The 17,369-nt window shown below is 36.4% G+C and overlaps 1 protein-coding gene across 31 annotated transcripts in view; it reads right to left on the bottom strand.

The window, feature by feature from the left end:
* VPS13B (vacuolar protein sorting 13 homolog B) overlaps positions 1 to 17,369 on the bottom strand; it is an 805,974-nt gene that overhangs the window by 369,324 nt on the left and 419,281 nt on the right. For all 31 annotated transcript variants that reach the window (XM_086336078.1, XM_086336091.1, XM_086336075.1 and 28 more), the window contains one exon: positions 415 to 586. In XM_086336078.1, the coding sequence (XP_086192204.1) occupies positions 415 to 586 (172 nt within the window). The remainder of the gene's footprint in view (positions 1 to 414; positions 587 to 17,369) is intronic.

The raw sequence follows: 17,369 nt of genomic DNA, 5'->3' as shown, positions 1-17,369 counted from the left end.
ATATTAATATATGCATCAAAATTAATAAGATAGGATACTTATTTCAAAATAAGGGAAATACCAGTTAATGTATGAAGTATTACATCTAATATCAGTCAACAATCTCTGCAATATTTTCAGTGATATGACCACTGAAGAAAGTACAAATACAGTTAAAATAATATGTTTTATATTGGTGACTTTTACCACAATAAAAAAAAAAATTACCTCATGGCTTTTGGAGTGAATTTTAATACAAACAAGACAGAACTGAGGTAATATAGGCACCACGTTAGTACTGCTAACAGAAATCACTTGAATTAGATCTAATGATGTTTGACTTAAATGACAATGATTAAATAAAACAAGGTCTCCAATTTCTTCTAAAAACAGTGTTTAATATTTTATCTGTAGAGTAGAAAAGTAACCCTATACCTATGCCTTTATTGTCAGGATCTGGAGCAAAGAGCTTTACAGTAATTTTGGGGAGCACCCACTGCATCCATAGACTAACACGACCACTGGATCCACCAATGTTACTTGTAGTCTGTTCCAAGGTAACAGAATCTGAGAATGGTGAATCATCAACAGCTTGGACAGAATCTCCCTGGGATAAGAAATAACAACAACAATAGTTTTTAACTTGAATAAATATAAGTAAAAATTTACCATTTAAGTAAATATAAGTAAATATAAATAAACAATAATGCTTATATTTATATATTAAATAATACACATTCATATTTATAAAATATTTATATACATATAAATAAATATAAGTAAAAATTTACCACCTGCAATTATTCCTTATAATTTATATATGATAATGCAAATCACCTAAGTGCTTATATATAATGCCAATAATATAAACATAGACTAATCAAATCATTTTCATAGTTTCAGTGTACATGCATGCCATTCCAGGTTCCTCTAAACAAGTTAGGATCATACTAATGAGTATTTTCTTATAGAATAGCTATAGCCAAGGGCCAAATCTGGCTCTATTTTTGGAAATAAAGTTTAACTACCTCACAGTCACATCACTCATTTATCTATTGCCTATGACTACTGTTTAGCAGAGATATGTAGTTGCTTTAGAGATGCTACGATCCACAAAGCCTACAATATTTACTATCTTGCCATTAAAATGTCTGTCTAACCCTACTAAGGCACATTTATGTATGAATCTACAACCATAGAAAAATATACCATAGTTAGCATGATTTAAAAAACAGCAAAGCATGCATCATGCCTCATATAGTTTAATAGTAAGAGGACTTTTAAAAGTTAGCAGATTCAATGCCAGACTTTTTAAATGACTTATGTGGTTAGAAGTCTCTTAATTAGAGGTAGAGAACATAAGCTTATTCAATTCAACAAATACATAATGAATTCCAGTTATGTATAAGGTCCTAACTTTGGTACTAACAAACTTTCTGAAGAAGTCTGTTGGATGTTTTTTTTTGTTGTTTGTTTGTTTGTTTTTTTAATCTTTTCAACAGCTGAAAATAAATCCTGGTTTGAAGATAAACAGCTTCAGTCTCAAAGGTAGGAAGAGATGGTGCCTGAAACAGTGATTACTCATGGATTACCTAATTAAGGATTTATTTTTAAATCCCAACCTTGCTATCCATTGAAAATATTCAAAACAACTTGACAACCTAAACCCATTCTCTGTGAACTGATCAAATACACCATAGCATGCTTCCTTAAAGATGTATATATATTTAAATACTCGTTATATGCACTTAAGTTTAGTTTGGCAGGCAACATGCTGTACTAGGATAAGGACTTCGGACACTAGTCATGTAATCTGACCTCTCAGAATTTGTTACCCACCACTTCGAAATGGTTATTAGAATGATATTTATTTCTCAATTATGATTAAATAAGAACATGATAGAAAAGTGATTACATATAATGCATAATTCACAAATAGCATGTACAATTATCACCATCAAGTGGACTACTTTAGAAACCGATACAATCCTATAGAATTTGGTATGCTATACCTTCTTGCCCTTCTCATTCTGTCATACTTATAACTTCAGCACATTTACTTTGCCATAAACATTGAATCTATAACACTTAGTTGATGCTTTGAGTGTCAAAAAAATATTCACTTCCAATGCTAAGGATTCATGACGAGTAGTGAACTATCAGCACAAAACATCCCTTAACGTTTAATAGAAGACAATACAAAAATACTCTTTTTTATGGGTAGTTTTTTGGAGCAGAAGCCACTAATCTCTTAGCCAAGGCATTAGACAGCCCCTAAGCATATTGAAAAGCAGAGACATTACTTTGCCAACAAAGGTTCGTTTAGTCAAGGCTATGGTTTTTCCAGTGGTTATGTATGGATGCGAGAGGGACTGTGAAGAAAGCTGAGCGCAGAAGAATTGATGCTTTTGAACTATAGTGTTGGAGAAGACTCTTGAGAGTCCCTTGGACTGCAAGGAGATCCAACCAGTCCATTCTGAAGGAGATCAGCCCTGGGATTTCTTTGGAAGGAATGATGCTAAAGCTGCAACTCCAGTACTTTGGCCACCTCATACGGAGAGTTGACTCATTGGAAAAGACTCTGATGCTGGGAGGGCTTGGGGGCAGGAGGAGAAGGGGACAACAGAGGATGAGATGGCTGGATGGCATCACTGACTCGATGGACATGAGTTTGAGTGAACTCCGGGACATGGTGATGGACAGGGAGGCCTGGCGTGCTGTGATTCATGGGGTCGCAAAGAGTTGGACATGACTGAGCGACTGAACTGAACTGAAGAGAAGAGACAAGTAAAACTTCTTACAAAACCAAAGACCCTATTGTTTGTTACCAAAGACGTGACCTCTACACAGGTAACAGTTCAGTTCAGTCACTCAGTCGTGTCTGACTCTCTGCAACCCCATGAATCGCAGCACACCAGGCCTTCCTGTCCATCACCATCTCCCGGAGTTCACTCAGACTCACGTCCATCGAGTCAGTGATGCTATCCAGCCATCTCATCCTCTGTCGCCCCCTTCTCCTCCTGCCCCCAATCCCTCCCAGCAACAGAGTCTTTTCCAATGAGTCAACTCTTCACATGAGGTGGCCAAAGTACTGGAGTTTCAGCTTTAGCATCATTAGTGCATCCTATATGAAGTTTTTCCCTTGACCTCAGTTCTACAACAACTTTCAATCAGAAGAAAATTCAATTTCCTTGAATCTCCGAAAGGAGATCAAATAGAGAAGATTTTCACAAAACAACAGGCACATGTTCACCAGGCACCAAGCACAGCAAAGCAATAGTGTCCTGTGATTCAGTGTGACAGAAAATTATAGTCTTAACACCTGAAAACAGTATAATCATTATTTGTTCAATTACACCAAGAAAAGCAAACTGCTCATTGCTGGTGATGTTTGCATCTAAACATTTTCCCCAAAATAAATATAGATGTTTTCATCTAAACGTTTTCCCCCAAAAAATAAAAAATAAATTTATTTTTATTTCCCCAAAATAAAAATAAATGGTCCTAAATCTACTAAAATTGAATTTCCTAGAATTTAAGAAGCTATATACAAATGAAGATTTTTCATTAGCTGTCTAAAGTAACACAACATCTAATGAAAAGCACAAACTAATACCAGAGAAAGACACATTTTACAAAGTCAAATTCAGTAAAAGACTACATAATGTAGTCAGTATGCCTTTCTCTATGAATTGGTTCTTTGAGCAGAAGAACTCAGAGATTAAATTCTCGCTCTAACACTCAGAAGAACATTATAACCTCAAGAATGGAAATTACAGGGGAAAAAAAAAAATCTCAAATCAACAAGACCTTGATTTTTAACACTACTAAGTATACTGAGCAGGAATGCTAAGAAAACTGTGGCTTCAAATTCAATAAGCAAGCACTCCTAAGAGAGAGTTTTGCTCTCCTTCTTCATGTAGTTTCAGTTTTCATTTTGGATTTACAACATTTTGTGTGGTATTGTTAAATCTGTCTGTGCACTCATTTTCTGTTCAATTTCTAAATGTACAGCAAAAATTGAGCCAGAATTGGAGATGCTGACTATTTTCCCACAGGTCTTTATGCCAAGGTTTAAAATATACAGTTCAATTCTTTCACCATTTTGTTGCAAATTGACTAAAATACTGAGTTTATTTTGCTAACTGAATTTATCTTTGTTCATCTGGAAGAGCAAACGCTTCAGTTCTTCATCCTTGGCTTGTTTCAGAGCTCAGGGATGATCAGACTTTTGGCTACACTGCGGCTCTCTTATCAAAATAACTCCAGCATTCTTGTTCAGTCACAAAGCTTCCCAAAGGGCTATACACTTCCACTGCTGTTTGTACTTAAGTCAACAGTACCAAGTGGCCTGCTGTGGTTTCCACTACCTATGCTCTCATCATTCCACTGTGAAGGGTGGGAAAAATTAACTGTTTTAAGCTCAGTACTTAAGCCTGTCACTCATATTTGTTCCTCGACCACCACTCAGATCAGGATTCAGGAGGCTAGGACTATATCCACTGAAAAGTATATTGCTCCTTATCAACATTTCAACATAAAAAGAATGGCTCAGTATTTAAAGTATAAATCATCACAGGATCATACAATCAAATACTTCTCTTCTACTTAATACAAACAATTGTTAGGAGTGAGCTTTTTTAAGCCAGATTCATTTATAGTGAATTCTTTATAGTCAAAATAATTTAAAAATAATAGTAGTTTTGACCCTACTTAGACAGAAATACCTTAGTGTTTTTAAACTTTATATATTTTTGGAATGCAAATAATTAATTAGAAATGTAAATATACAGAAATATAAATAAGCACAACAAATATAAGGTGACCTCAGATTAATGGATTATGTTTATATAATAAAACTATTTGAATTAAAAAAAATAAGCCAACAATTGAAAACTTAAAGACATCTTCTAGGACTTCCCCAGTGATTCAGTGGTAAAGAATCCACCTGCAGTGCAGAAGATATGGGTTCAATCCTTGGGTCAGGAAGATCCCCTGGAGGAGGAAATGGCAACCCATTCCAGTATTCTTGCCTGGAAAATCCCATGGACAGAGGAGCCTTGCAGGCTACAGTCTATGGGGTCACAAAGAGTCACACAGGACAGCAAGAGCTAGCAACATCTTCTGGCATGATTATTTTGAAACGACAAAAGCATTTCAAACAACAAACTATTGTGCTGATTTACATGCGAAGGCTGAACAATAACCTGCTATACGTACCGCCTTATTCAATTAAGTAGATGACATTAAAAATGCTAGAAATTTTACATTTTAAATAACATTTTCATCCTAAATGTTGAAGATAAAATCATTTAAAGACAAACATTTAATGAAATAAGTTTATTTTGAGGAAGAAATTTAAAACTACGAGACATTCTTAAAATAGTACTTGAGTAAAAAAGTTCAAACTAAACTTCCTTTTTAAAAGTTTGTCAAAAATAGTAGTTGGAGGTAGATTACTGCTTAGGTTACCTGCATTTAAATAACTGAAAAACTAACAATAGTTTTGCTACATTAGTTGATACCAAACAACTTCTCTCTCTGTTTTTTGGAGATATACTGACATATAATAATATAAGTTTCAGGTATAAAACATAATGATTCTATATTTATATACACATTGTGAAATGACTACAGTAAATCCTGTTATCATCCATTTTCACAGTCATAAATTATTTTTCTTGTGATGAGAACTTCTAAGAACTATAACTTTGAAAATTCAATACGGTACTATTAAATACAGTTACCATAGTGCACATTACATCACTATAGCTTATTTATTTTATAACTGGAAATTTGTACCTTTAGACCACCATCAATCATTTTGTGCCCTAGCCCAAATTTTCACTTTGGATTTAACTGACAATAAATGCATTTTAAATAATTACTGGAGTCTATGAATCACTTCATGATGGATTGTTTTCTGGAAATATAAATATTTATAACTGGAGTACAGTTGATTTATAATATTATATTAATTTCAGATATACAATATAGTGATTCAATATTTTATAGATTATACTCCATTTAAAGTTATTATAAAATATTGGCTATATACCATGGTATACAATATAGATCATGCTGGATTTTTTTTTAAAGATCTAGGTTGCTGAAGTAATTTTAATTCCAGAATCAATTAAAAAATACAATTCAAATTTTTATATGACCCTAAGATTTCAACATTAGTGGTTAATCTGTCAATTTTTACCTTTGTTGAACTCTAAAATCAATATTCTAGCATTTATTCATCATTCTATATTTTTCTAAAGCTTCAAAATTGTTTCTTTAAAATGCTGTGGATAAAGATGACATTTCAAAGACATTATAAATAAATAAGAGAAAGTTAAAATGAAAAAATGCTTAATGGTTTGCCTAAAATCACAACTGGGAGAAGGCAATGGCACCCCACTCCAGTACTCTTGCCTGGAAAATCCCATGGACGGAGGAGCCTGGTAGGCTGCAGTCCATGGGGTCGCTAAGAGTCAGACACCACTGAGAGACTTCACTTTCACTTTCATGCACTGGAGGAGGAAATGGCAACTCACTCCAGTGTTCTTGCCTGGAGAATCCAAGGGACGGCGGGGCCTGGTGGGCTGCCGTCTGTGGGGTCGCACAGAGTCAGACACGACTGAAGCGACTTAGCAGCAGCAGCAAAATCACAACTTACTTGGAGAGATTTAATTTCATCAACACAATGTTTGTTGTTTAGTTGCTAAGTTGTGTTCCACTCTTTTGCGACCTGATGGACTAGCCTATCAGGTGCCTCTGTCCATGGGATTTCCAGGCAGAAATACTGCAGTGGGTTGCCTTTTCCTTCTCTAGAAGATCTTCCCAACTATACCTATTCATAATAGCTGTCCTTCCTATTATACTTTCATGGAAAAAACTGAAAAGCCAGATTCAAATTAACATTTTATATAATTAGGACAGCTTCCAATATAGTTTATGTATTTATAAGGGAACTATGCAAATATGTATTTGTGTACTGCATGTATATTTGCTTTGTGTGTGTGTGTGCGCTCAGTAGTGCCCAACTCTTGGCAGCTTGATGGACTGTAGGCCACCAGGCTTTTCTGCCCATGGGATTTTCCAGGCAGGAATACTGGAGTGGGTGGCCATTTCCTTCCACAGAAGATCTTTCTGATCCAGGGATCGAATCTGCATGCACTGTGTCTCCTGGAGATGTTAGCAGGTGGATTCTTTACCACAGTGCCGCTTGGTTGTCATTAAAAACAAATTATCAAACTACTAGCACTTTTAAAGGCACTTTTTATTGTTGGGGTGTTGGAGAAGTCCCTTGAGAGTCCCTTGGACTGTAAGGAGATCCAACCAGTCAATCCTATAGGAAATCAGTCATGAATATGCATTGGAAGGATTGATGCTGAAGCTGAAACGCCAATACTTTGGCCACCTGATGTAAATAACTGACTCACTGGAAAAGACCCTGATGCTGGGAAAGACTGAAGGCAGGAGGAGAAGGGGACACCAGAGGATGAGATGGTTGGATGACATCACTGACTCGATGGACATGAGTTTGAGCAAGCTCCGGGAGTTGGTGATGGACAGGGAAGCCTGGCGTGTTGCAGTCCATGGGGCCGCAAAGAGTCCGACATGACTTAGTAACTGAACTGAACTGATTTTGCAAGCTAAACGGCATAATATTTCAAAAGATGATTATATAGTTTTTGAACATCTTCCTGAACACAAATTTTTGACAACCTAAACCAGCTGAAATACACTGAAGTATGTTTTTCAAGTATACAAGTAAAGTCTTACTTTGGGTCCCTGGTAATAATTACTGTCCCAGGGATAACTTGTTATATAGGAAATATTTGCTCCCCCTTCTGTGTAATAAGGAATTTTCTCTGGGAAGCAATAATGAAGTTATGGGTTAAATTTCCCAGTCCACCTATGTATTATGAGTATGTACATGTTCATCCTCCAATTTAAATATTCAATATTATAAAGTTCTTTAAGGATAAAAGACTTGAGTATTAAAAGCTTAATTTTTAAAAAATGCTGAACACTATTAAGTATCCGCATCTATATTAGCATGATTATTTTATAGAGTAATGAAAAAAAAGGTTTTGAAGTATGATAGCCCTTTTATGGCCCTGGGCAACTTTCTTTTAAAAAACCAGTTTGAACAGTGGGCATTATTTTGTATATATAAAACTTCATGTACATGCCCATTATACCATGTATATTTATGTTATGTTAACTCTCTCTAGCAACTCTCTTTCTCTGTTCTGAACTGCAGTTGTATTTCTGGAGCCAACCTGTTGCTTTCCTCCCTTTCTCCCACCCTTCCGTCTCTTTTCCTTCCCTCGTTTCCCCCCTCTACCCTTCTTTTCATCCTTCCATCCTCCTTTCCATCTTGCCATCTCTGTGTTTCTCTGACAAAAGGCAACTCAAGAAAGAAAGACTTTAGCAGCTGGTTCAGTATTTTTGGAACTTGAATTGTGAGAAACCATGTTTTTCTAAGAGTCCATTACATTAAGATGAGTAAGTATAAAGAACTGAGTGAAAGTACTAATCTGGGAAATGAACTTTGGCAATTATGAATATGAGTTTCAAAAACCAGACTGCTTCATTATTACTTGTTCCAGTGTGCCACATAAGAACCCTGTTGATAAAAAAAAATTATCAATCCTAATTGATAAAGTACTAATTTCATCTGATGGTAAAGGTCAATGCATGCTTTGGGGTTTCCCTGCTGGCTCAGTGGTAGATTCCATCTAACAATACAGGAGACATGAGTTTGATGCCTGGGTCAAGAAGATATTATGGAAAAGGAAATGCAAGCCACTCCAGTATATTCTTCCCTGGAAAATTCCATGGATAGAGGAGGATGACAAGCTATAGTCCGTGAGTCATAAAAAGAGATGGACATGACTTAGCAACTAAATAACAGCAAATTAAGTTAAGTACCCAATTTAAGAAACTAGAAAAAACAACAGAACAACCCCCCCCAAAAAGCAGTATCTGTCTTAGCCTAAGTAGTAGAAAAAAGTTACCTTTGAGACTTTTTAAACACAACTCTGGGTTACACATAGGTTTGAGGGCATGACTTCACACTACAAAAAAGTTTCAAAAAACATCCAACTAAGAAGTTAATAATTAAAGGGTCTCAGGTTAGTGATGGCCTTTTGAGTCCCTCAGAGAAGGAAACACATGAAATCCCTGTTGGGGAACAGGCCCTCAAATACTATGAAAGAGTCTCATGAAGTCCCACTAGTGGAAGAACTCTGAATAGAAGAGCACGAAAAACATAGAGAAACAGCCTACTAAGAGCAAGAATTACAAATGTAACAGGATGATTAAACTCTCAAGATTCAGATAAAAGATTTGATAAATAATATAAAAGAATGTTACTGGACATGGAACAACAGACTGGTTTCAAATCAGGAAACGAATGCATCAAGGCTGTATATTGTCACCCTGCTTATTTAACTTGTATGCAGAGTACATCATGCAAAACGCTGGACTGGATGAAGCACAAGCTGGAATCAAGATTGCCGGGAAAAATATCAATAACCTCAGATATGCAGATGATACCACCCTTATAGCAGAAAGTGAAGAGGAACTAAAGAGCCTGTAGACGAAAGTGAAAGAGGAGAGTGAAAAACCTGGCTTAAAACTCACCATTCAGAAAACTAAGATCATGGCATCTGGTCCCATCATTTCATGGCAAATAGACGGGGAAACAGTGGAAACAATGAGAGACTATTTTTCTGGGCTCCCAAATCACTGCAGATGGTGACTGCAGCCATGAAATTAAAAGACACTTGCTCCTTCGAAGAAAAGCTATGACCAACCAAGATAGCATATTAAAAATCAGAGACATTACTTTGCCAACAAAGGTCTGTCTAGTCAAAGCTCTCGTTTTTCCAGTAGTCTTGTATGGATGTGAGAGTTGGACTATAAAGAAAGCTGAGCGCCAAAGGATGGATGCTTTTGAACTGCAGTGTTGGAGAAGACTCTTGAGAGACCCTTGGATAGCACGGAGATCCAACCTGTCAATCCTAAATGAAACCAGTCCTGAATATTCACTGAAAGGACTTACCCTGAAGCTGAAACTTCAATACTTTGGCACCCTGATGAGAAGAACTGACTCATTTTAAAAGGCCCTGATGCTGGGAGGGATTGGGGGCAGGAGGAGAAGGGGATGACAGAGGATGAGATGGCTGGATGGCATCAGTGACTCAATGGACATGAGTTTGAGTAAGCTCCAGGAGTTGGTGATGGACAGGGAGGCCTGGCGTGCTGCGATTCATGGGGTCGCAAAGAGTCAGACACGACTGAGCGACTGATCTGATCTGATCTGATGCCCTGTATCATAATAAATCAGATTTCATTTGGTCAAAATGAGTTGATTTTCTAAATTATGTAATATCCACATATTAAAAGAACCTTTTAAGTAGCTTTTAAGTAGTTTCAAAGCTATTCTATACCACGGGTACAAAGCTGGTACTGGTTGTTTAAATTAGAGTCATGCTACGATAAAAAAGATAATAGGTAATAGGGTGATAGTGGAAAGTTTATACCCCACATCAAGTAGGGATGGTATTGAAACAATATAATCATCATTTAGCATTGTTTCTTCTCAGTTAATGAAAGCCTTTCAGTGAGAGCTAAATTACCTCTAACTCATAATGTTTGACTTAACATTTATTTCAGATGAAAAAAATAGCATAAAAAGCACAACACCGAAATAGAAAAAAACAACAGTGCCAAATTTTCATTACATCTCTTGCTATTTGAACAAAATTAGTTAGAGCTGAAGCCTGCTAGAAGTTTTCCTTCACACAGAATTATTATCAACCGAGAAAATTATGTTCAACCTAAAAAATATTACCTAATATTGAAAAAGTTAGGTGAAATACTTATTCAACATTATTACTGAAAATCCTAGCCAGAGTAATTAGGCATGAAAAAGAAGTAAAAGACAACAAAACTGGATAGGAAATAGCAGAATTATCTCTGTTGATTAACAACATGACCTTGTAAGTATAAAATCTAAAAATTCCACAAAAAAACTGTTAAAACTAATAAACTCATCAAGATACAAACTCAAACATAAAAGTCAGCTGTGTTTTTATACAATAACAATGAGTATCAGAAAAGGAATAAAACAGTTCTATTTATAATAGCATCAAAAAGAGTAAAATACTTAGGCATAAACCAGGAAGTGAAAGACTACAAAGTATTGCTAAAAGAAATAATGCTAATGCTAAGTCACTTCAGTCGTGTCCGACTCTGGGCTGCCCATAGAGGGCAGCCCACCAGGCTCCGCTGTCCTTGGGATTCTCCAGGCAAGAATACTGGAGTGGGTTGCCATTTCTTTCTCCAATAAGAGAAAATAAATGCACATATAAATGCTCCATGTTTATGAATCAGAAGACTTAATGTTAAAAATGAACAGTATTTGGCAAAACTAATACAATTATGTAAAGTTTAAAAATAAAATAAAATTTAAAAAAAATAAATAAAAGGAACAGTTGTTGTTTGATACGTACCACATTTCAGTTGGGAAAATTTTTTTTAAAGTTCTGGATACAGTTGATGGTGATGGTGGCACAACAACCTGAATGTACTCAATGTCACACAATAATACAATAATTAATAATTAATAATTAATAATACAATAATTAAAAACGGTTTAAATGGTAATTTTGCATTGTATATTTTACCAGAGAAAAAGCTTTGATATAAAAATCTTAATTGGGACGTAAAATCCTAATCTCATAGTATCAAAAAAATACCAGTGTATTTATTTAGCATTTGAAACATATGTTCATTAGTTTTATTTTATACAGACTGGGTTACTAGAGTGGCATACAAAATATTTGACCATTAAATATTACTTTATCAATGAGCAAAATAAAATTTTCTATGAATCAGTTCAGTTCAGTCACTCAGTCATGTCCAACTCTTTGCAACCCCATGAATCACAGCACGCCAGGCCTCCCTGTCCATCACCAACTCCCGGATTTCACTCAGACTCATGTCCATCGAGTCAGTGATGCCATCCAGCCATCTCATCCTCTGTCGTCCCCTTCTCCTCCTGCCCCCAATCCCTCCCAGCATCAGAGTCTTTTCCAATGAGTCAACTCTTTGCATGAGGTGGCCAAAGTACTGGAGTTTCAGCTTTAGCATCATTCCTTCCAAAGAAATCCCAGGGCTGATCTCCTTCAGAATGGACTGCTTGGATCTCCTTGCAGTCCAAGGGACTCTCAAGAGTCTTTTCCAACACCACAGTTCAAAAGCATCAATTCTTCGGCGCTCAGTCTTTTTTCACAGTCCAACTCTCACATCTATACATGACTACTAGAAAAACCATAGCCTTGATTAGACGGACCTTTGCTGGCAAAGTAATGTCTCTGCTTTTGAATATGCTATCTAGGTTGATCATAACTTTCCTTCCAAGGAGTAAGCATCTTTTAATTTCATGGCTGCAGTCACCATCTGCAGTGATTTTGGAGCCCCCCAAAAAACAAAGTCTGACACTGTTTCCATTGTTTTCCCACCTATATCCCATGAAGTGATGGGACCTGATGCCATGATCTTAGTTTTCTGAATGCTGAGCTTTAAGCCAACTTTTTCACTCTCCTCTTTCACCTTCATCAAGAGGCTTTTGAGTTCCTCTTCACTTTCTGCCAGAAGGGTGGTGTCATCTGCATATCTGAGGTTATTGATATTTCTCCCTGCAATCTTGATTCCAGCTTGTGCTTCTTCCAGCACAGAGTTTCTCATGATGTATTCTGCATATAAGTTAAATAAGCAGGGTGACAATATACAGCCTTGACATACTCCTTTTCCTATTTGGAACCAGTCTGTTGTTCCATGTCCAGTTCTAACTGTTGCTTCCTGACCTGCACACAAATTTCTCAAGAGGCAGGTCAGGTGGTCTGGTATTCCCATCTCTTTCAGAATTTTCCACAGTTTATTGTGATCCACACAGTCAAAGGCTGTGGCATAGAGAGTATTATTATTGGAGTTGGAAACCTGGAACAAGATGTGCACCTATACTCCCTTTAAGGCTTCCCTGATAACTCAGCTGATAAAGAATCTACCTGCAATGCAGGAGACCCTGGTGTGATTCCTAGGTCAGGAAGATCCACTGTAGAAGAGATAGGCTACTCACGCCATTATTCTTTGGTTTCCCTTGTGGCTCGGCTGGTAAAGAATCCACCTGCAATGCGGGAGACCTGGATTTGATCCCTGGGTTGGGAAGATCCCCTCGAGAAGAGAAAGGCTATCCACTTCATTATTCTGGCCTGGAGAATTCCAAGGACTGTATAGTCCATGGGGTCACAATGAGTCAGACAGGACTGAGCAACTTTCACTTTCACTCCCTTTAAGGATGATAACATTAGTGTCTTCTGTCTATCCAGTCCTTACCTCTTTCCTAATAGTCTCCTAAGCTAAAATTTCTTCTATATGCAAATAATGCCTAACTAAGACCCAGTTTAGATAAGGGGTGAGTGGTACTCAAGTGCCTTTTCAAGTAGGATTACCTTGTTGACTACCTTGTTGATTATTATACAGCGACTGTGGAATTTCCACACAAAACAAATTTTCTGTAGATAAGTAAAATAAGAGGAACACTTCCTATATCATTTTATGAAGATAGCATAGCCATGACACCAAAATACAACAAAGTTTTTATGTAAAAGAAAAATTAAAGGTCAGTATCACTGATGACTACAAACTCAAACCCTAAACAAAATATTAACAAACACAATCCATCAAGATATAAAAAAGAAACTATACCACAGCCAACTTGGGTTTGTTCCAGATGCAAGATCAGCTTAATATTGAAAATCAGGGGCTTCCCTGGTGGTTCAATGGTAAAGAATCTATCTGTGAATGCAGGATTCATGGGTTTGATCCCTGATCTAGGAAGATTCTACATGCTGCAGAGCAATTAAGTCTGTGCAACAACTATTGAGCCTGGGAGCCACAACTACTGAGCCCATGTGCTACGACTACTGAAGCCTGTGTGCCCCAGAGCCCGTGCTCCACAAGAGAAGCCACTGCAATGAGAAGCCTGAGAACCACATTTTGAGAGTAGCCCCCGTTCACCACAACTAGAGAAAAGCCTGCAGAGTAATGAAGATCCAGCACAGCCAAAAATAAACAAAATTTTTTTAAAAAGAAAGATAATCAAAGTTACTAGTCACCTTAAAGGAAGAGGAAGAAACTAGTATATAACCATATCAACTGAACAAAAGTTCCAAATACCAAAGAATACTTCTATAATAAAATGGAAAAGATTTCTAAAAAGAAAACAAAAATCTTACTGAAATTAAGAAAATACAAATAGAGGAATGTACCATATTCATAGATACTCAGTTAATATTTGTACTAACATATTGAGATGAATATTAATATTATCTCTACTTTTAGAGATAATGAAACTAAAGAGAAGAGGTTAAATAATGTGATCACAGGGCTTCCCAGGTGGCACAGTGGTAAAGAATCTGCCTGCAATTCAGGAGATGCAGGTTTGATCCCTGGGTCAGGAAGATCCCCTGGAGGAAGGCATGGCAACCCACTCCAATATTCTTGCCTGGAGAATCCCATGGACAGAGGAGCCTGGTGGGCTACAGTCCATGCAGTACAAAGAGTTGGACACAACTGAAATGACTAAACACAATGTGATCATAAACTTTAGAGATAAAAATTCAAACTGTCTGCTTCCAAAGTGTTTTCTATCGACTGCATTAACTTAGAATCACACTTGGATGAGTCGGCCCAGTACCTGGTTTGTGTGACATTAGCCGAAGTTCACTACATTTCCATTTTCTAGTAAATGAGATTTCCAACAATCCCTTTCAATAGAATAGCTATAAACTGATGGAATTAAGAGAAATATCTTTGCTCACTTGTCAAGCTCTGTAAAATTGTTATCCCAAATTAGAGGGAGGCAATCCTTAAAGCCGACAAAGTAGAGTCTATGACAAAAAGTGGGGAAGTAGCAGAAACAATTTAGCTGGTTTTCCTCAGGAGAAAAAAAAAAAAAAACACCTTAGAGAAAATAAATTACCAACACTCGATTTTTATGTTTGCAAAGTTACTATGAAAACTAAGTAAATGACTTCTAATTTTCACTTTTCTCTTTGGTACTACATTTTCTGGCAAAATTAGAAATACGCTTGAATTCATTCAGGGATAGTATTATATGCTGTCTTAATTCTATACCATCCATATTGGTAGTAAGCAAATCATTAAAACCACAGAAATGTGCTCTTCTTAGTAAGAAAATCAGTACTAAATAAAGAAAATCAGTACTAAATAAAGTATATTGAATGATTCTACATTCATTTTCTTCTACTCCTTAACTTATGTAATAAATAACTCAGTTATCAACATATTTCACTAAGTAAAAAAAATTAAAATAGCATTTCTAGTATTAGTTTTGAAATGATTTCTCAGGCACAGGTCATATAAATTGCATACAATATCTTCAGGACAAAATAACTTCATTAAGAATTAATCAACCTTTATATATCAGTGTTCATACAGCATTATTCATAATAGCTAAAAGGTGGAAATAACCCAGATGTCCATCAACAGATCAATGGATAAATAAAATACGCTATATCAGCAAATGGAATATCAGCCATAGAAGGGAATGAAATTCTTATACATGTTACTATGTGAATAAATCTCTAAAACATTACACTACGTAAAATAAGCTATACAAATACTTACAATTCCTCTTATATTAGGTTCCCAGAATAGATGAATTCACAGAAACAGAAAGTATTAATAATGGTTATCAAGGATGGTGATGGGAAAATGGGGAGTCACTGTTTTATGGGAGAAGACTTTTTGTTTGAAATGATGAAATAGTTCTGAAGATGGATAGTTGTTATGGCTGGGGCATTAAATATCATTTAATAATGCCACTGAATTGTAAATATAAAAATGGTGAAAATGGTAAATAATGTTACTTATATTTTACCCACAATAAAAATATTCAGCAAAAAAAAGTTAACCATTGATTTTGAGAATCTAATATAACACATACAAGACAGAATGAGGAAAACAAAGATCCCAAAGACCAGTTCTCAGTACTCAAAGATGTTAAAGAAATTTAAATTCAAGTAACATGGCAGATCAAGTTGAAATGCATGTTTTCCATTTCTACCACAAAAGCACTGAAATTCTAGATAAAACACAAGAATTTTGTCTTTTCTTTCATCTGTTCTTCTTCAATCATTAATACACTATTTATCTGGGAGGCTAACCTATGTGAACAATATGTACAAATATTCTTGTCCTCTGGTTTCTAGTTGTTCTGTGGAACAGCAGCAGGAGACAGGAAGGAAGAAAAAAATATGAAGTCAGAGTATTAGTCCATTTCCCACGCCTTTAAGCCTATTTATAGCAATAACATCCTAGTGTTACTGCTCCAGGTACTATACTATCTCCAGTAGTTTCCCTTCCTAGTCAACACCTTTGTCCTTATGAGAATGTCACTTTCCTCTGATTCATAAAATAGTGAAACTTGAAACAAATAAAAGGAAATCTCAAGATGTCAGAAATGGAAGAGGAAACACAAATCTGAGTAATGAATGGGAACTGAGTCTGTGGTGGTAAATGGAGGTATCAAACTCAAGTAGAGGTTTGAGCAATGTCATTTTAATTCTCACTCAGGGCAATGGCACCCCACTCCAGTACTCTTGCCTGGAAAATCCCATGGATGGAGGAGCCTGGTAGGCTGCAGTCCATGGGGTCGCTAAGAGTCAGACATGACTGAGCGACTTCACTTTCACTTTTCACTTTCACGAATTGGAGAAGGAAATGGCAACCCACTCCAGTGTTCTTGCCTAGAGAATCCCAGGGACGGTGGAGCCTGATGGGCTGCTGTCTATGGGGTCGTGCAGAGTCGGACATGACTGAAGCGACTTAGCAGCAGCAGCAGCAGGGCAAACTGGAGTCTAGGTTGGAGCCATTTACATAAAGCCTGGACCCAAAAAACAGCTGCTTTTTCAGTCAAACAGACGACTCACATGAGGCTTCACTAAACTATAGAAATGTCATGAATGTTTTCCATATGGGGCACCAAAGTAGGGATGGAACAAGAAAGAAAAACACCAACCTCTCTCTTCTCTCACCTTCCAAATCCCTACTTGCCTCACTGATTGAAACTAGGTGGATTAGATAGTTTAAGGGATACTTGGTAAAGTGGAATTAAAAAAGGAATTGAGAAAATGCCTTGGAATGAAAACAAAGCACTAATGACAGTAGAGGAAAAAAGAAAACAAATACAAATCAACTAACAAATAGTGGTGCACAGACAAAGAGAGAGAACATGAGAAGTTCTAGAAAATAAGACTAATGGGAATGTAGAAGAATTTTCCTGCTGTTGTCTGAGA

The sequence above is a fragment of the Bos grunniens genome, chromosome 14, assembly GCF_055505025.1.
Source record: "Bos grunniens cultivar Pamir isolate PY7600 chromosome 14, Bosgru_T2T1.0, whole genome shotgun sequence".
In the NCBI taxonomy this organism is placed as follows: domain Eukaryota; kingdom Metazoa; phylum Chordata; class Mammalia; order Artiodactyla; family Bovidae; genus Bos; species Bos grunniens.
The sequence above is the reverse complement of the archived record's forward strand: the minus strand, read 5'-3'. Positions and strand labels throughout refer to the sequence as shown.